At 44.1% G+C, this 21,420-nt stretch overlaps 1 protein-coding gene across 1 annotated transcript in view; it reads left to right on the forward strand.

Annotated features, from left to right (window-relative positions):
- The first annotated feature begins 1,789 nt into the window (after positions 1–1,789).
- The window catches only part of MED13L (mediator complex subunit 13L), a 156,414-nt gene continuing 136,783 nt past the window's right edge, over positions 1,790–21,420 (forward strand). Inside the window, exon 1 of the mRNA XM_073672062.1 lies at positions 1,790–2,598. Within this exon, the coding sequence (XP_073528163.1) occupies positions 2,527–2,598 (72 nt within the window). The 5' untranslated portion in view covers positions 1,790–2,526. The remainder of the gene's footprint in view (positions 2,599–21,420) is intronic.

Below are 21,420 nucleotides of genomic sequence, written 5' to 3' on the forward strand. Positions count from 1 at the left end.
ACCTGTGTGTGCGTGTCCTGTGTGGAGGGATCCTGTGTGTGCGTGTCCTGTGTGGAGGGCACCTGTGTATGCGTGTCCTGTGTGGAGGGCACCTGTGTGTGCGTGTCCTGTGTGGAGGGCACCTGTGTATGCGTGTCCTGTGTGGAGGGGACCTGTGTGTGCGTGTCCTGTGTGGAGGGCACCTGTGTGTGCGTGTCCTGTGTGGAGGGCACCTGTGTTGAGGGGTCCTGTGTGGAGGGGACCTGTGTGTGCGTGTCCTGTGTGGAGGGGTACTGTGTGTGCGTGTCCTGTGTGGAGGGATTCTGTGTGTGCGTGTCCTGTGTGGAGGGCACCTGTGTATGCGTGTCCTGTGTGGAGGGGTACTGTGTGTGCGTGTCCTGTGTGGAGGGATCCTGTGTGTGCGTGTCCTGTGTGGAGGGATCCTGTGTGTGCGTGTCCTGTGTGGAGGGCACCTGTGTGGAGGGGTCCTGTGTGTGCGTGTCCTGTGTGGAGGGGACCTGTGTGGAGGGCACCTGTGTGTGCGTGTCCTGTGTGGAGGGATCCTGTGTGTGCGTGTCCTGTGTGGAGGGCACCTGTGTTGAGGGGTCCTGTGTGGAGGGGACCTGTGTGTGCGTGTCCTGTGTGGAGGGGACCTGTGTGTGCGTGTCCTGTGTGGAGGGATCCTGTGTGTGCGTGTCCTGTGTGGAGGGCACCTGTGTATGCGTGTCCTGTGTGGAGCAGTACTGTGTGTGCGTGTCCTGTGTGGAGGGATCCTGTGTGTGCGTGTCCTGTGTGGAGGGATCCTGTGTGTGCGTGTCCTGTGTGGAGGGCACCTGTGTGGAGGGGTCCTGTGTGTGCGTGTCCTGTGTGGAGGGGACCTGTGTGGAGGGCACCTGTGTGTGCGTGTCCTGTGTGGAGGGATCCTGTGTGTGCGTGTCCTGTGTGGAGGGGACCTGTGTGGAGGGCACCTGTGTGTGCGTGTCCTGTGTGGAGGGGTCCTGTGTGTGCGTGTCCTGTGTGGAGGGGTCCTGTGTGTGCGTGTCCTGTGTGGAGGGGTCCTGTGTGTGCGTGTCCTGTGTGGAGGGGTCCTGTGTGTGCGTGTCCTGTGTGGAGGGGTCCTGTGTGTGCGTGTCCTGTGTGGAGGGGACCTGTGTGTGCATGTCCCTTGTGTAGGGGGCGTGTCCCGTGTGGGCGTGTCCTGTACAGAGGGGTGTGGTAATGACCCCAGCTCTGGAGCAGACATGTCTCTGAAGCCCATGCCCACTAGTTGACAAGCGACAAGGCAGATCCGGCACCTGGGAAAGCTGGATGACTGGTACTGCAGAGCAAGAAGAAACTTATGAAAGAAATGGCAGCTGAGAAGGAGTGAACCTGGCAGGAGAAGCACTTCCATCCAGCGGGAGGGACCCCGTTATTATTAGTGATGGCAGGCGTGCATCACTAGAAGTCATTACTAGAAAATGGCAGACGCGTCTTTGACGCTGACCTGCTTGAATGTCGCACTTTGTTCCTGAATGGCGCGCATCCATTGTGCGGCTGGGCTTGGTACTGCACACAGCGCCCCGTGCAGGACAATCGGGTTAGGAGGGCCCCGATCTCAGGCATCACACAAATAATAAGATTACTGATCCGACAACAATAGCGGCGCTGACAATCACATTATTAATAGCCTCCACTTCAGCGCTAAGGATTCCCATGCACACAGCGACCTCTGGCGGCGCCGCAAGGGACACACAGGCGTGAGGCCTGCGAGAGACACAGCGGGCGCTCGGAGATGGCCCCCCCTCACTTCACCGCCCCGTCACGTGAACACTCTCGGCCAACCAGAGTCCGTGTTGTCGCGGCCGGACGCCATTGCTGCTGTCAGAGAGGCGAAGCTCTGGTCAGTGTGTGAGAGAGACGAGCGGCGGGAGAGGCCAGAAGCCGAGCTGTACACCGAGCCCCCCGGGGAGGCGGGCCGAGCACAGGCCCCACGGCAAGGCCCGGAGCTGCTGGCACTGAGTGAGGACGCTGCTGGACTAGGCCCCTGAGGCCTCCTACTGTGACACGGGGCGGTCTCTCCTCAGTCCCCATTACTGTGTGTCTCCCGCCGCCAGCCCTGGCACAGAGTAGCGGAGCCCCCGTGTGAGAGCGCGGAGCGGATGTGGCCCTGACCGGGGCCCCTGGCTGGGAGCCCGGCACCGCGCAGCCTCCCTCCCGTCCATTCCCAGAGAAGAGGCCGCTGCTCTTCCTTCCCCTCCTCTTCCTCTCACATCCCAGGCTTCAGGCCGCCCCTCCCCCACCCGGGTGACTCATTTCTCCGCGCCGGATTATCAGCCCGGTCCGGGCTCTCGGAGCTGTCCCCCTTCCTCTGGCCCGGCCCTGCCTAGGACATGCTTGTGTGCAGCCGGCGTCTGTGATTCGTCATCCCCGGCGGCTCTGTGTGCGCCCCCCTCCCACAGGAAGGATCGGCCTGGGCCTGGCCTGCAGGCTGCCCCATTTCGGATCGGATCCAGGATTTTAGCTCTCAGACATGCCCAGCTCTGGTAGCCAGGCACCTGGAGGATCATGACTGCGGCGGCGAACTGGGCAGCCAACGGGGCGAGCCTGGAGGACTGTCACTCTAACCTCTTCTCACTGGTAATGCTCAGTGTTGTGTGTCCTCATTCTGTGTCCTCATTCTGTGTCCTCATTCTGTGTCCTCATTCTGTGTGTCATCTGTCCACTCAGGACTTCCCCACTTGTCATTGCTCCCTGTCAGGTGGAAACCACCTGCCTGGGAGTCCTCATTGTCCATGGCCTGCTAAATCCACTCATAGGGGTCTGTTTACACAATGCGATTGTGGCCAGAAGTGTCCGTGATCCGCAGCGGATGAGAGCGTGTTATTGCCAGGGCTGGTCTCACGAAAGCTATTAGTGAGAGCAGAAGTTTTAAAGGGGTTGTTCATCTGATCACTGGGGAGGCACTCCTGAAGGTTTTATAAAGTTTATCCAGGATTAACAACCCCTTTTATATATAAAATGTCCCTTATTGGCTATTGCTTTGTGTAAACTGGCTAGTGAAAACTCTTTTACTGTCCACAGGTTATTTCCTTAGCACGCATTAGTCTTGTCCATGTTCCATAAATGTATTTGGTAGATCACCCATACTCATTGATTCATGTTTCCCACTGGATGCAATGTGTGATTTCTGTTTGTTGATAACACGGCTGCTGTGTGCTAATATTTGGTAAGTGTTATTGGAGAGCATTAAAATAGCAACTTGGAGGACATGTTGGTGCAGTGGCTGACACAGACTGAAGAGGGCCCCCTGTGCAAGAACATGGGCCCCTTTTGTGTCTGTGACAGAAGCTGCTTGCTCCTTTAGAGGTGAAAGTGGGACCCTTTATCTCTTGGGGCCTAGTGTGGTTTCACCAATAGTATGTCGGCTCCTGTGTTGGTGCCATTCTCTTGACCTGTCTTGCTAAAGGCTTGCAGTCTCCAAAATTATACCAATTCTGGATCTTTATTTCAAATTCTGCATTGTCCCGTTCCTCTGTTATTCCTCCTAGAAATGTATGAATAAATTGACCTCTTGGTATTACCAGTTGGGGATGTTTGACACTGTCCAGCCAGTGCTGATGGTCTCGGACAATGTAGGGGAAACACTTCTTTAATAAGGGGAGTGAGTATGAGGAATAACCGAGGAACAGCACAAAACCGTTCTAAGGAAAGATGCACCAGAATTTCATGTAATGAATGAGTATGAACTTAAACTGACCTGTCAGGAGAGCTCACAGGTCATCCGTGCCACAGGGACAATTCAGGGGATCATAGGAAAGCTGTGTGACTACTATCATGGCTGTGATGATGCACAGTAGGTAGATTATTGTCAGCAATGTGTAGGTGTATGTCCGCTGTGGCGGCAGCGCAAAGATGCAGGTATATGATGATGGGAATGGTGACCTTCACAGTTTCCCTAAACTCCAGAAGGTCACAACCCACTGGCTGCAGGGGGTAGCATCATTGCATAATTAGGTAGAGTTTTAATAGAGACCTTATTGGCTGTCACCCTGCACTTCCTGGGGACCTGGATGCCGCTGGTTATACATGTTCTCTTGCTGGTTGTGTATATATAGACATGACGTTCCTGGAAATACACCAAATACACACTATTTATCTAGCAGCAGCTTGTTCTTCAGATCTGTCAGGTTTGCCTTTGTCGTTGGTATTGATGATTTGGTAAGTCTCTTGTCTTTCTGTTACTTTGCTTTATTTGATGTAAAGAAAATCTCTGTATCCAGATGACTAGGGTGCCAAGATATTTGCTGCTTTTAGCTGGTTTCCTATTTGTTTGTGCTAGTTCTTGTCACCTGAATACCTGGTTAATATCCTGTGAATTGTCCTCTGTTAGGACGTCTTTACAGTAGTACACAGTCTGAAATGTACTGTATTTTAAGGTCTAATATCCAGATGCTGACTGCCTTGATTTAAGAGTAACCTTCTGGCTTTCCCTATTGTTGGGTTGTTTTCTGATGACAGATGTCATTTCTTACTGATTGGACAAATCCAAGGAGGTTCTCGAGTGTCTGGAAATAACCCAAACTTCAAGTGCCAGAAGCTTATTTTCTACTGACGTGTCTAAAGGTTCTTATTGCTTTGCCACACAGAACATCATAGGGCTGTGTTTTGGTGTGAATTGCCCTGGGAGTCTACATATGCCTCTTATAAATAATGTTTGTATGTTAACGGCTGACATATTAGCACATTTCTAGTATTGCTATGTAGCTCCTGACAGTGTCCGTAGTGTAATCCTGTAGTGACATCATCTCATTGCTGCATTGTTGTCACGGTGGTAGACGCTTCGCTTGTCACATTTCTCTTCTCTCATTAGCAGATCCTGTCTGTGTTGCCATGTGTCACTTGCTGCTGAACAATTGTCAGTACAAGCTGTCTGTGTGACTGGTTCTTGTAGCATCGCCTCCGTTCAGTGTTTACATCTCATTTCTCAGCTCGGCTGTCTGTGCTAGTATGGTTGTTATACGTAAATGCCCACCCTGTCTCCACCTGCATGTGTGTCCCAGATCCTTTCATCCTGGTGATGAGTCTATGAGCGTTTCCATGCTGCACTCTTTACATGTACAACTGCCAGTGCTGGAGACTGCAAGCACCTTACACAAAGCCTGGTATTGACAGTCTTTTGTTCAGATGAAATGGCTTGAGGTTCTCAAGGCAGTTTTACTATATATCTCACCTAAGGAACACTTAGTACCTTAGAGCTCTATTATTTATTGAAAAATGTGTTGTCGCCCACCTCTTCCCCATATTATTATTGTCTGTAGGTATCACTAAGGAGAGGGCTGGATGATAACATAGGATGCTATGTTGCTATGCAACAACATATCTGAGCCAAAGCATTGCTTCACACACACTGTAACAACAGGTGAAGTGCCATGTCCCTGCAGCCAGATAGGAAGTGTCCTGCATGAATATCTCAGTGTCCACAATGGGACAAGTGTAAGCAAACTGTTTATTGTACTGATATGGATATTTCAACCTGCACTTGTCAGAGGATTTTCTTTGCATTCACTGACAGCTTGTCACTCAAGCAGTTTTTCAGGATTTAATAAGGTCTTATGAGTCACACCTGCCACTAATGTGTAAAAGATAAGCATCCGGAATGGCTAATGTGCTGCCTGTCTGCAGTACCTGACACAGGAGTGCCCATGTCCTGGCAGTTTTTTTGGTACTGCAACTCTGCCCCATTAGGACAAATACTCCAAAGCAATTTCACAAGAGACTGTAGAGACACCAGATCTAGCAAATTTTGGTGCAGATTTGTCTGTTAATTTGCAGCTGTGAACAGGGCAAAAACATAATTTATGTTCTCCTATCCTGATACTTCTGTGACTCTTACCTAGTCCCCTTCAGGTCTGCGTACAACACACTTACGTTTTTTTTTTGTTGCAGATCTGATTCAATAAAAACTGTAAAATTGCAAAAAAAAAATCTGGCTTGTCAGGAGTTTAACTTTCAATTGAACTTAATATGGAAAATCGGCAGTAAGTGTGCAGAATAAATTGATATTTTGTGACTTAAAAACTTCCAGGTGAGTTTCTGCAGGAATTCAGTCCAGATTTTTTTGCAGTGCATGGATGAGATTTTAGTGAAATGTCATCCACTATGCTGCTTCTGCAATATACTACGGTTTTTCCATACTAAGAAATTTGCATTGTATCTGCCCTTTGTAAACATGCCCTTAATGTAAACTCCGCTGATTGGTTCTGTTTATTAGGAGAGGCTTGGAAGTCAATCTGTGCTCACACATCTCTTGACTTTATCCTCTTTCTCCCCAAGGAATAAATGTATTTAAGAGGTTGTCTAAAGATTTTTTTTAATTTCTCCCTAAGCTTTTTATTGGCAATGTATGCGTGTAATATGCTTCTATTAAAGGGAGTCTGTCACCCCCAAAACTGAAATTACACCATTTTATACTTTCATATGTGGGACCTAGCCCATAAAAAAACATACATTTTGGTTCAGATTTTACTTATTTACATAGTCATGTCCAAAAGTTTTGACATCCTTGAAATTGTTCCAGAAAATGAAGTATTTCTCCCAGAAAATTATTGCAATTCTTCATGTTTTGTTATATACATGTTCATTTCCTTTGTGTATTGGAACAACACAAAAAAAGAGAAAAAAAAAAAGCAAATCGAACATGTCGCACAACTCCAAAAATGGGCCAGACAAAATTGTTGGGTAAACAACTTTGTTTCAAGCGTGTGATGCTCACCTGTGGTAAGTAACAGGTGTGGGCAATATGAAAATCACACCTGAAAGCAGATAAAAACGGGAGACCTTTACTCAATCTTTGCATTGTGTCTGTGTCACACGAAGCATGGAGAACAGAAAGAGGAGACGAGAACTGTCTGAGGACTTGAGAACCAAAATTGTTAAACAGTATCAAGGTTATAATCCAACTCCAGAGATATTGTTCCTTTGTCCACGGTGCACAACATAATCAAGAAGTTTACAACCCATAGCACTGAAGCTAATCTACCTGGACTTGGACTTCACAGAAAAATTGATGAAATGTTGCAACACAGGATGGTGGATAAGCAGCTCCAATCAAGTTCCAAAGAAATTCAAGCTGTCCTGCAGGCTCAGGGTACGTCAGTGTCAGCGCAAACTAACCATTGACATTTGAATTAAATGAAACGCTATGGCAGAAGACCCAAGAGGACCCCACTTCTGACACCGATACATAAAGCTAGACTGCAGTTTGGCAAAATATGTGGGTAAGCCAAAATCCTTCTGGAAAAGCACGTTGTGGACAGATGAGAGAAATATAGAGCTTTTTGGTAAAGCACATCTTTCTACTCTTTACCGAAAACGGAATGAGGCCTACAAAGAAAAGAACACAGTACCTACAGTCAAATATGGTTGAGGTTCAAAGATGTTTTGGGGTTGTTTTGCTTCCTCAGGCACTGGGTTCCTTGACTGTGTGCATGGCATCATGAAATCTGTAGATTACCAGAGGATTTTGGGTCGCAATGTAGAGCTCCGTGTCAGAAAGCTGGGTTAGTGTCCTAGGTAATGGGTCTTCCAGCAGGACAATGATCCCAAACATACTTCAAGAAACACCCAGAAATGGATGGAAACAAAGCGCTGGAGCGTTCTGAAGTGGCCAGCAATGTGGGCGGATTTAAATCCCTTTGAAAATATGAGAGATCTTTAGCAGTTTGCAAAAGAAGAGTGGTCCAAAATTCCAGTTGAGAGGTGTAAGAAGCTTGTTGATGCTTATACGAAGTGATTGCAGTTATTTATTCCAAAGGGTGTGCAACCAAATATTAAGATGAGGGTGCCAACAATTTTGTCCTGCCCATTTTTTTTTTTCTGTCCAATTTGTCTTTTTTCCCCGCTGTATTTTTTGTTGTTGCAATACACACAGGAAATGTGTGTATAACAAATCATGTGTAATTGCAATAGTTTTCTGGGAGAAATACTTCATCTTCTGGAACAATTTCAAGGGTGCCAACACTTTCAGCCATGACTGTATGGAATAAAACTGTTTTTGAATAAGTCAAAATGAGGGGGCTTCAGTGCACCCTTGGCGTGGCCAAGTGCTCGATGCATTGTTGTGCCCCTTATGATGATTGACAGTGCTGCAAAGAGCTCTACCTGTACTGAACCCTCAGCCCTGCATATACTGACCTTGCAGGAGCTGAGAGCTTCCATACGGTCAGTGTGTGCAGTCCCCTCTGATCCCACTGTCCTGTCTGAAGCGGCTGCTCGCTGCACACAGGATTGCACAGCAGTGGACGGCTGATGCTGACAGAAGTGGAGATGAGAACATTCTGACACTGTGCTTGGCTCCTGCAGATAATTTCATTCCTTGTCCTTTCACATTGGCAGCTTTCTACTGTGCGATCCTGTGTGCAGCAAGCGGCTGCTGCAGTCAGGACCGTGGGATGAGAGGGCGTTCGCACACACTGACATTGTGTGAGCTCCTTGTTGGCTTTTGTAATGTAAGTGTGTGTGGGGCTGAGGATTCAATACCGGCAGTACTTCTTGAAGCACTGTCAATCATCACAGATGACAAGTGGAAGATGGTAATTTAGGTGGTGGAATGGTGCACCAAGCACTTGGTAATACCCAGTTTTATTACATATATAAGTTAGAGACTTGGTAAGTAAAACAAAATAAGTACAATCTGTGCTGCAAGTATAATTTTTATAGGGGTTAAGTTCCCCTATATCAATGTATAAATGATTTAATTTCAGTTTTGAACCTGGTTTCAAAATTAATGCCCTTGTCAAATGTCTTATGTGCTGCTCACGTGGACTGTGATGTCACCATTGTGATGTTCCGTATACAGGCCACATGGTTTTTAGATTACGGTAACTGTAGAGCCCAGTATATGTAACATCCCCGCTGAGGTTGGTATATGGGTAGTGCTGAATTTCTAGCATCACGCGTATGCAATCCCTGATTTCAATCCTACACTTTCAGCAGTACAGAAGAAGTGGAGTTATGCATTTGCGATCCCCGCTGTCATGAATGAGATTCTGCCTGAGAGGAGCGGTTTGCTGTATGATAAAGCAGTTTATCCAGGGGGTTGAAGCAATGTGCTGCTATGTATAGAGAGGCATGAGAGGAGCGTTCTACTGCAGGACGAGGCTGTACTTGGGGAGGAATGAGTAGAGCGATATACTGTAGTAGGAGTCTGTATATAGTGGACCTTAGAGGAGCGATATACTGCAGAAGGAGACTTTATATAGAAGGGGATGAGAGGAGTGTTCTACCACATGATGGTACCATTTATAGACGGGCGGAGAGGAGCAATATACTGCAGGAAGGGTCTGACTTTCAAAGGTGGACAGGACAAGGAGACAATGGCTAAATTAGAAGCACCATCTCACACAGGCTGAAAGTTGCATATCCTCGCAGACCAAAGTTACAGGTCCCTAAACCCAGAGGCACCCCCCCCCCCCCCACAGCTCTGTATTTTTCAATTACCATAATAATAATAAGTTTTGTATCCCTGTAATACTGACCCGAAGAATCATGCGAGCAGGTCATTTTTTTCTGCACAGTGAATGCCAGAAAAAGGAAACACAACATACAATGCTGGGATTTTTTTTTTTTTTACCCCACTTCGATGGTTTTTGGTTTTTCAGCAGCATGAGCAGCCTCTTCTTAATTCAGCACCCCTGTTATCTCCAGTATTATATCAGAAAGGGTGGACAGCAGTGCCTTTTAAAGGGAATCTGTAAGTGGGTATTTGCTAGGTAATCTGACAGCAGTGTGGTGTAGAGACAGAGACCCTGATTCCAATGATGTATCACTTAGTTTACTGGGTACAGCAGTTGTGGCCATTTTCTCTGCTAGCAGAGCTTAGACTGTTCAGTTCTGTGTAACCCGGCCCTCATCACTGATTGGCAGCTTTTTGGGTACAGTGTATATTGACTGAAACCTGCTAATCAGTGGTAGGAGCGAGGTTAGAAGGAGACACGTTCTCTAGTGGTAATCTACTGCGGATAAAACACTGATTTTTATTGAAATAGCAAAACAGTCTAGTAAGTGACACATTGCTATATTCAGGGTCTCTACCTCTACATTATGATGCTCTCAGATTACATAGCAAATACCTGCTGACAGATTGCCTTTAAGGTGGGGTTAAGGCAGCAGTGCTCCTGACAGCTTTTTCTCTCTACTCAATTTGCATGCTGAGATTGGTGAAGCACACATTTTCAGTCATAGGTAAAGGGGTTAATTTGCTGTTTGACAATCTGGCACTGTTCATCTCATCATGGCGAAAACACCCGCTGTGAGATGAATCTAATTGTTGCTATAGCCAACCCTTTCACTTATCTTTTGCACTAATTTTTATTCTTTACCATTGTCTGTTTGTACATTTTTTGGAGAATGTCTCGCTGTGATGAAGCTCCATGAAAGATTGTGTAGGTGCCAAAATGTCTTCTAGGCTTTATTATATTAGGTTGATTTATGAAAATGAATTTGGAAAAAAACGGTAGGTGTTGCCCATAGCAACCACTCCTATCATTCCTAGAACGTTGGGTTAGTGTGTCTTGCTATGCGTGTGCTTGTATTTATGGGAGAGGTCTGTGTGCTGTTAGGGGCTGGGGTCTTGCTTCTCACTGGATCTGAGTCAGTGCAGCACACATGTCCACCAGAGCTGCTGATTCAGGAAGCATGTGATAAGACTGCTCCCCTGTGGCTTTTAGAACAGTTGGCCTTGGCAGTTGAGATTTTTCGACTGTTCCTGACAATTGTTTTACATAGAAGCATTCAGCTCAATTTTTTTTAAATGTCCCTTTAGTTTACTGTCCCTTTTGCCTTCTTGTTCATATATAGTGTTTGCCTGTTTTATTTTTTTTTCTTGCTGCTGCTTAGCCCTGTCTAAAAATAAGCACATAAAATTACCCAGATTTATAATATATAGCATCAGGGACGAATAAAATAATGTAGCCATACAGGAACCAGAATTGCCCTGCAATAAATTAATTTAAAGCCATGTTCACTCGGGGCCGTTGGATGCCAGAATCGGGAGTGGATTCCAAGGGTCCGTGAGTATGACAGAGTTATGTGGATGGAGCATGATGAGTGGCACACAAAGCCCCTAAGTGATTTTACATATTTTTATGTAATATTGCATCCATAGGAACACAACAAAAAATATTTTTATTTTTGAATTCGTTGGCAATATGACAAAAAAAAAAATCTTCGCATGTTTCATATGAAAGAGACATGCATAGGTGTAGTAACATTAAAAATCTTATAGGAGTGGTATTTTTAAATAAATATATATTGTATTTTGAACCTTTCTTTTGATTTTATCATTAATTACTAATGCAGGACTGGACAAATCCTGGTTGCCATGGTTACTGGGAAATCCACCCTGGCCTCCAAATCTTCCATCCAGTTGCGTATGTTTCGTTTAGCAGGCAGCAATATAGAGGGAGACTAGGTTTTATATAATGGGGCTATAGCTATGGAACAGAAATCCTAGTCAAAGGTTAACGCTAGTGTAGATTACTGCCTGCCTCACTGTTTGTCTGCTGGAGCCTCCCTCCTTGCACATTGCAGGTACAGGCCACCCTGGGTCCTACATAAGTCGTGACCTGCATTCAGCTATTGTGTGCAGGAAAGTGGAGGAAATGGGCTGAGCTGCTCTTGGATAGGGATAGATGTTTTGCTGTGTATTACATATGTTGGTACTGTGCAATGGTATTCGTAATATCTGTAACCATTTACAAAATAACTATATTGTTATTCTCTGCTGGATTGTGAATGAGGGATACTCGTTTTGTTGTTCTTCTCCATGCAAGTGCTGTATCGAGATAACCCTATAGTGGCATGTAAAAGTTTGGGCACCCCTTGTTAAAATTACTATTATTGTGAACAGTTAAGCAAGTTGAAGATGAAATGATCTCTAAAAGGCCTAAAGTTAAAAGATGAATAAACAGTGACTGTGAAAAGAGAAGCACACAATAGGGTAAACCTCTAATATAGTAGATGGTAAAAACAATAGGTTTGCTCACCTTGGTTGGTTGTGTGAAGACACACAACCACTATACAGGTTTAGATAGCCAGCCCCGTGGCTGGGGAAAGATCCAACAGAGGGAAATTACCAAAACAGTATAAAAACATGTTTAAAAATTGGGTGCGCTGCTGGAAAGAAGTCTCTTGCTGCGATATTGATTAAAAGGTTCTTTATTGTCCACTACGCGTTTCAATGCCGGACTGGCAGTGCAGCCAATTTTTAAACGTATTTTTATTGTTTTGGTATAGTTAAAAGATTAGACATTTCCTTTGTATTTTAGGCAAAAAAAATATTTTATTTTACATTTTAAAAATTACAAAAAGGAAAATGGGCCTATGCAAAAGTTTGGGCACCCTGCATAATTAGTACCTACTAACACCCCCTTTTGAAAGTATCACAGCTTGTAAATGCTTTTTGTAGCCAGCTAAGAGTCTTTTAATTCTTGTTTGAGGGATTTTCATTCATTCTTCCAGTTCTGTGCGATTCCTGTATGCGCTGCTATTTTGAGGTCTAGCCTCAGATTTTCAATGATCAGATCAGGGGACTGTGAGGGCCATTGTAAAACCTGCAAATTTTTTCCTTTTGAGGTATTCTAGTGTGGATTTTGACTTGTGTTTAGGATCATTATTCATTTGTAGAAGCCATCCTCTTTTCAACTTCAGCTTTTTCACAGCTGGTGTTATATTTGCATGAATAATTTGTTGAAATTTCATTGAATCCATTCTTCCCTCTACCTGTGAAGTGTTTTCCTCCGCCATTGCCTGCAACACAACCCCAAAGCATGATTGATCCACCCCCATGCTTAATGGTTGGCGAGATGCTCTTTTCTTGAAATTCTGCGCCCTTTTTCTCCACACATACCTTTTGATCATTGTGGCCAAAGAATTCTATTTTAACCTCATCTGTCCACAGGACTTGTTTCCAAATTGCATCAGGCTTGTTTAGATGTTCTTTTGCATACTTCTGATGCTTAATAATATGGTGAGGACGGAGGGAAGGTTTTCTTCTGATGACTCTTCCATGAAGGCCATATTTGTGCACGTGTCTCTGAAAACAGGAGAACAATGTACCACAACTCCAGAGTCTGCTAAAGAGTCATTCCATGTCAAGTGGACCAGTGGTCCCCACTCGACCACCTCCGATTTTGCTGAAAATTTATAAGGATGTGCATGTATGTTTGAAAAGAAGTTCTGTAAATTTTTAGGGCCAGATCTCAAATACATTGGGCACTGTTGACCTTTCACTGGAGGTTCCACCAAGCCTGCGGCTTCAGCTAAGAGGATTTTGCAAACTTTGGCACATAGCCATTAGAGTTCTATACTGGCTATGATGCTGAAATTTGGCATACTAGCTCAACTTTTGCTGCTAAACACGATAAAATTATTACCGACTATGACAAAACAATATTTCGGCCGCAATTTTGTGTCAAAGTAGCTTGTAAAACGCGTCGCATAAAATTTATGCCAAACTTTGCCAATATATAACTCAAGACCAAAAACCAATAGTAACTGGTGCTTTGCCCTGTACACCAAGCATCTACATGACTTTGCATTGCTGCAATATTACGGTCAAACCATTTGTATTTGTGGAAATATTCACACCCACATACTATGAAAAACTTAAAAAAAAACGAATTTTACCTATTTTTAGGTCAAATTTCTCAAAAAGGGTACCCCTAAAATATATTAATTCTGATATCCTTAGAAAGAGCACATTTTTCTCTACAAGGATCATTGTTTTTTTGTTTTTTTTTGGAGTCTCTCCGTTTAAGAAAAGAAAAATGCCACTGAACATGGTGTTATTTATTAATAAGCAATGAATGGTAACTGCACTATTCAAACCCTTGCGTTGGTCCATGGTGGTTATACCACAACCAATTCCCTAAGAATTGGTATTATAATCCTATTAAGAATTGTAATAATGCTGTCTTTCGAGAATTGGCAGCCCCATCGCCTAGGAGCCATGGCCGATAGCCGTGCAAGGCCAGCCGCGGGCGGTCTCTTTATCGCAGGTTCCGAAGCCTGAGGGTGAGTGTCTTTGCCTAGGATCCCAAGCCTAATATTGGGTATCTTTTGTTTGTTCCCAAGCCATAATGTTCAGTCTAAGTGGTCTGGAATTGTTGCTGAATTTGCAACATAATCGGTTCAGAGAAGCTGTATTGTCGGCCCATTGCTGTTGCAGCTGGTGCTGGAATTATTGCAATGATTGACTGCTCGGGAATCCAGCATGTATCATTTCTCACACGCCAGTGAAAGAAGCTAGCTGGTCCATGAGGATGCATAAAATTTATTAATGCATCATGGTCGTCGACTGAAATTTCAGAAATATTTCCAATCCGCCAGTTCCTATCGTAAATGCAGGCAATGTATTGCCCTGGCTGGAGGTTTGCAATTGGCACAAAAGGCATTTCTGATCTGACAGATCTATCTACATGGGCAATGAAAGATGATGGGTCATTTGACACCCTTGAAATGCGAATCTTTTTTGTCATCAATTGGCACAAACTGGTGATTTTCTCTTGTTCCAGCAATTGTATGTCCATCTTTGAACCTTTCCTCTTAAACTACCCGTATTTCGTAAATTTTTTCTTTTGGAACAAAAAAAAATTTGATTCCATGCAGTTGCTCGTTGCAAAAGTTGAATAAATCCACCGGGGTCAGTATTTGGTTTTCAGTTGGGCGTTGAAGACTGGCACGAGCTGCCAACCTCTTTGCTGTCCCTCCAATCCCATCACAGGGTGACTTTCCATGACTGGTACCAAAAAAATTCCATTCAGCGCTGATATTGAAATCAGCATTGTGGCGGCACAAGTTGAGAAAATTTTTGAAATTTTTGTACTGGGCTGCAGATCCATCGCTGAAGTAGTGGATATGACGAATCCCATAGATGAGAGTCTTGAGATACTCCACAATTACTGTTAAGAAAGTGTGGACTGCAACTGTGTCATGTCGTGAGCAATCACTGATTATGCACAAGCTGATGTTCTGCGCAGCTTCACCATTTAACTCCTTGAAGTAAATTACAAGTGGGTGTACTGTAGCTTGACTATTTTCCCAGTGGAAACCTTGAATGGCATCTTGAACAATAAATGAGTAATTTTCAGCAAAGTCCATAAGGATCACAAGCTCTCCAGGTCTCAGATTTTCCTTCAACGATTTCAAATAGCTACTTTGATGCTTGGCGATGTAGTGATGGCTACAAAGTTTAGAAATTTTCAAAACCAATTCTTCAATGAAATCTTCTATAGTCAGTTGTTTGGTATCAAGCGTGTCTCGATCAGTGTGAATCCATTGTTTGAACTCAATAATATCTTCAGGGTCACTGTTGACAAACACATTGACTAGAAATTCTTTTAAAACTTCAGGACCCGGGCATTTATCACAACGGCCAAGCATACAGTCCTTGGATTCAATTCCACAGACCATTTTGCATATGAGCTCTTTGTAGTCCTCATTGATTGGGCATGCTGCAAGCATTAGTTTGACATTTTGGTGAATGGTACACACACAAACGGAATGTGTTCCAGCAGATCCAACGGTTACGCACCACTTTGGCCGAAGCTCAAAAAACTTGGAAAATCCAATTTCAGGGCATTCCGATCCCGATAGGCAACAAACATTTCCCTCATATTGCTCAGTAATAGTCGCTTTTGCATCTGCTTTTTGTCTCCTGCTATTCGCACTGATACATAGTCTTTTTTACCAAGGCACATTCAACTGAATTCATCATCCTCAAAAAATGCCTGCACCTTTTTCTTCACTTCCTCAGAAACTTTCTTGCCACACTTGATTCTAGGTAAGGCTAAGATCCCATGTTCACATTTAAGCTTTCGAGCTTGTTTGACCATTCGTTCAGAGACACCGAATTCGTCTGATATAGCCTTAATGGACCAACTTTTAGGTGCCAATTCAAGATTTGGACCTTTTCTGCCAGACTAGACACCTGCAGCTTTTGCGTCAAATCTGCCAAAAGGTGATTGTAATCCAGACACATTTTGCACTGTGCTGTTTTTGTTTGCTCAATGTCTTTCGGCTCAAGCCCTCCAATTGAAGCAATCTTGCTAGAAAATGCATTTTGTACCTGGCTTATCTTTCTCCTTGCATATCCAAGTGAATCCCACTGGCTTACCCGTGGATATTTCAGAGGAGAGATGCCAATGGATGTTAAGCTTGAATTTAGACTTTCAGGAGAACATTCCATTCCATCTGGATCTGATTCAGAGGAAACTGGATCAGCTGATTTTTTTTCTGTTAGCAAATTCTTTTCGACATGATGCACACATCTTCTGGCCAGGCTTCACATCATTCTTTGTAAATTCGTTCAACTGGTCAGCTGCTAACAAATTGATAGCTCGCAAATTCTTTTTGGTGTTATGACCTTTCTTCCCAAAAGGATTGCAACACGATTTTTGCAAATGCTCATATTTGGTCAAGAATGAAGCTTCATCTTCATGGTGTAAACAGATTTGTGAATGTTCGTCAAAATTTAGTCCCACTCGTCGACGCAGCAATTTCTGTTCATCCAATCCAAAGCTTGTAAACAATTTCAACTCATCCTTGCTATGGGTGAATGTCTTAAGGTGGCACTTCGAATTGTTCGCAAGGCCGATAGAGCACTGGGCCGATTCTTCATCAATTTCATTCTCCATCGCTAAAAAATAAATAATATATGCATTAAAATGTAACAATAGTCAATAACTTTTCATAAAAAGGTTTATAGGTTTTTGATTATAATAGACATTGCTAGCAACAATACAACTCTGTAACGTGATAAGAATCTGAAAATCAAACACAAAATCAATGCATTACGCGCATAAATAACACCATGTTCAGTGGCATTTTTCTTTTCTTAAACTGAGAGACTCCAAAAAAACAAAACAATGATCCTTGTAGAGAAAAATGTGCTCTTTCTTATATCAGAATTAATATATTTTAGGGGCACCCTTTTTGAGAAATTTGACCTAAAAATAGGTAAAATTCGTTTTTTTTTTTAAGTTTTTCATCATATGTGGGTGTGAATATTTCCACAAATACATATGGTTTGACCGTGATATTTCAGCAATGCAAAGTCATGTAGATGTTTGGTGTACAGGGCAAAGCACCAGTTACTATTGGTTTTTGGTCTTGAGTTATATATTGGCAAAGTTTGGCATAAATTTTATGCGACGTGTTTTACAAGCTATTTTGACACACAATTGCGGCCGAAATAATTGTTTTGTCATAGCCGGTAATAATTTTATCGTGTTTAGCCGCAAAAGTTGAGCTAGTATGCCAAATTTCAGCATCATAGCCAGTATAGAACTCTAATGGCTATGTGCCAAAGTTTGCAAAATCCTCTTAGCTGAAGCCGCAGGCTTGGTGGAACCTCCAGTGAAAGGTCAACAGTGCCCAATGTATTTGAGATCTGGCCCTAAAAATTTACAGAACCTCTTTTCAAACATACATGTACATCCTTATAAATTTTCAACAAAATCGGAGAAGGTCGAGTGGGGACGAGTTTTAAAACTGGTCCACTTTGATGTGGAATGACCCTAAATCTTTAGGAAGGTCTTTTTCACTCAAGCGGGGGTTCTGATTTTCCTCTCTAGCAATCCTACCAGCAGCTCTCACTGAAAATTTTGTTATGGTCTTCCAGACCTTATCTTGACCTCCAATGTTCCTGTTAACTGCCATTTCTTAATTACATTTCGAACTGAGGAAAGGGCAATTTGAAAACGCTTTGCTATCTTTTAATAGTCTTCTCCTGCATTGTGGGCAAAATACTGAGAAGTATACACCTGCTGTGCCAATGATTGGAATTACTGCCATAGATCATGTTCATGCAGGGTAGAAAGGAAGTCTGTGGTAAAGCTTCAGGAAATAGGCTCAGAACTGGAAGTGATGTCAGAAGATGGGGTCGTTGTTTTGGCTAGGTCTGCGGTGTTAATGGGGTTTGTTAGGAATAAAAGAAACATTGTGGTTTCTTCTAGAATCAGGTTGTGTGTAATATTACAATGCCACCATATTGAATAGAGCGAACCTGCAATGCCGGACAGGTGCTGCATTGCTTTTGAAAAATGCAGCCGTGTTTCCTTAATCTTGTACTGCCCCTTTTAAGTAACTAATTGATATCATACGTGACCTTATTAGACCCATAAATGGAGCCAGCGGAGAGAAGCGCATGCCTGTTTCCTTCAGCCCCACAATTATTGAATGGTGCGTCAGCGCACATTCTCGATGTGTCCTTTAAGAAGAGGAGGCTCTGATAATAGCAGCAAAAAAATGCACTTCTCTTTTGTAAAAGTGAATCAAGCCTAAAAGAGTTCTAGTGGTAGCAGCTGCACATCGAATCAGCCCTGCTCCTAAACAGAACATCGGGATGCAAATGTGTACCAGTGTAGAGATTATTGAGGTGTTTAGTCTCTGCAGTTCTATGCCCTGTTGATATCTGAGGGTCCCTACATATTGGGAGACTGGCTGTCCCCTGATTCCTAGTGATCAGCTTCCCCACAAGCCCAACCTTTCTCAATTCTGTAGATGTCTGTGCCCCCTGCTGGAAATAACAACAGAAGTGAAGGTACTTGCATTGTCCCCAAGCCGTTAAAAATTAAGTGTACCCCTGTAGACTAAAGGCCCCCATTAGACTAATGTTGGCTGAAGCAGCTGATATTACTGGTTCGGCCGACAGCCTCATGTGTATGGGGCGTAGACCTACTGATAGTTGGGGGAGATGTGCATGTCTGATTTCGGATTGCCGATTGTATTGTGGCTTGGATAAACCCTTGGCTGAAATGTCAAGATGGCTGTTGGCCAAACGATCAGACAGAGCATCGTTCGGCCGATAGCCATCTAATGTCAATGTGGGCCTTTAGCATAGTTTTTCTTTCCGTGTCTTTTATCTCAGCCATCAGCCTTGATTTAATCGCTGTTTATTTTCAAGTCCACCAATATTACAAGCTCCTGTAATGTGTTTTGCAAAAGTACAGTCAAAAGTCTTGAGACTCATGCAAATTTTAGGTTTTCACAAAGTTTGCTGCTACAGTGGTTTTAGATCTTTCAGTCAGATGTTTCTGTGGTTACTGAAGTGGAATTATAAGCATTTTTTAAGTGTTTATGAACTCTGTTTTATACAAAGACTCAGTATTTTCAGTGTTGACCCTTATTTTTCAAATCTTCCACAATTTGCCCTATCCTGTTGGGTGTCAAATTCTGGCCCAAATGATGACTACTGGCTACCCATTCTTGTCTAATCAGTGCTTGGAGTTTATCACAATTTCTGTATTTGTTTATTTTGAGGATTGACCACCGGTTCCCATTGGATAGAGATCTGAGGATTTTCCTGGCCATGAACCCAAAATGTCAATGTTTTGCTTTGTGACATAGTGATGAACAATGCTTTTTCCAGTATGATGGTGCACCAAATTGTTCTTGAATTGTTGGGAGAAGTTGCTCTTGAAGGATTTTAGATAACTTTCTTTATTCAGAAGTGTTCTTAGGCAAAATTGTGAGTGAGCCCACTCCCTTGGATGAATATTACCCCACACATACATGGTATTGGAATGCTTTATTGTTGGCATGACACGACTCAACTTACCTTTCTTTCTGTGGGCTATCATTCTTCCAGATGTCTCAAACAGTTTAAAGGTAACGTAACGAAAATAGCCTTACCCCAGTCCTCTGCAGAATGTCAGTTTATCGTTGATGTTTTTCTTAGAGAGTAGTGGCATTTTTGTAGCCCCTCTTGACCAAGCCAACTATAAAAGCCTTCACCTCACTGTGCATACAAATGTGCTGGCACCTGCCCACTTCCTTCCTTGATCAAGGTCTGCTTTTGTGTTGAACTGATCCTGTAGTTGAATCCTCTTTAGGAGACAGTCCTGGCACATGCTTGATTTTTTTAGGCAGCCTGGCGCCTTGTTCACTGCAGTTGAACCTCTTCTTGAACTTCTTGATGATCTGATAAATGGTTGATTTAGGGGAATCTTACATGCAGCAATGTCCTTGCCTGTAAAGCCATACTGAAGCAAAACAATGACAGCCAAAGACTACTTTATTCACATGTTGCATTTTTGCAAAATGGGCTTTTCATAAATTAGTTAAAAGGGTTGTCCGGCCTTCGGCTACAACGAAAGTGAGTTGAGCATGGCCAATCAGTCTAGTCGAAATGTGGCCAAAAGTATGCAAATTGCATGTCTACAGTCACATGACCACCCGCTCCCGGCATCGGAGAATTCTCACAGTCGTCACTGCATACTTGTAGCCTAAGGCCGGTCAACCCCTTTTAAATTTTCATGGAAAGGAATGAGTTGGCAAATTTTTTTTTTTAATTCATCTGATGACTAGTGTTGAGCATTCTGATACCGCGAATATCGGCCGATACCCGATATTTCAGTATCGGAATTCCGATACTTAATTCCGATACTTTTACAATATCGAATACCGGAATCGGAAGTTCCCATAATGCCTGCACTCTGCAGTGTCTCTGAAGGATGACAAGCTGGATGGCAGCGTTCAGCTGAGATCCAGCCTGTCATCAGAATGCCATCCCAGCGTGGGAGAATTCTCCTGATCGTTTAAAAGCCGGCGGGCGGTAAAAAGCCGCCGGCTTTTAAACAATCACACAGCCCCATACTGCTTCCCCGCAGCCTCCCACCCCGATCCTCCGCTCCCCTCGCCACCTCCCATCCTGATCGTAAGTTAGGACCGGGCGGGGAGGGCAGCACCAAGGAGCGGGGAGGGAAGGACCCGGGCGGGGAAGCCGGCAGTGAAAAGACTTCACCGCCGGCTTTCCAGTTCTGTGCTGCGCTCTCCCGCCGGTTATTTCAAATGAACAGCTGAGTTATCAGGTGATGCTGATCAGCTGTTCATTTGAAGTCGCCGCGGTGCCCTCAGAGGGTTCACGTGAGTTCATGCTTGACTGCATTGCATGAACTCACATGAACTTTCCCACGGCGGCACAGGTCAGCCTCACCTCCCAGACGATCAGCCCGTCATGATTGGTGTGTGTGGGTGTCTGTGCGCGGTGTCTGCGAGTGTGTGCGGGGTGTCTGTGCGATGTCTGCGGGTGTGTGCGTGCGTGCAGGCAGACATAGGCCGATGTGACACTACTACTCCCATCGGCCTATGTCTGTCCCCCGTCCACTCGTGCCAGCAGGATCAGCTCGATGGGAGCAGTAGTTCCCATCAGCCTGATCCTGCTATTTAAATTGCCCTACTGTGTCCCCTACTGTATTTTAAATACATTTCATTGGTGGCCAGTGGTTACCTAAAATAAATTAGTTTATACATTACCTGTCCCCGCCGATCGCCACCTAAAATAAAGTAAAAAATAAAAAACTACACCTATACTCACCTAGACACCTAATTCCCCGAAGCCATCGATCTCCTGTAATAAAATATAAAATAATAAACCACAACCTTATCCTTACCCCTCCG

Source organism: Phyllobates terribilis, unplaced genomic scaffold, assembly GCF_046119375.1.
Source record: "Phyllobates terribilis strain yellow unplaced genomic scaffold, ASM4611937v1 Scaffold_1__5_contigs__length_1240528914, whole genome shotgun sequence".
NCBI lineage: Eukaryota > Metazoa > Chordata > Amphibia > Anura > Dendrobatidae > Phyllobates > Phyllobates terribilis.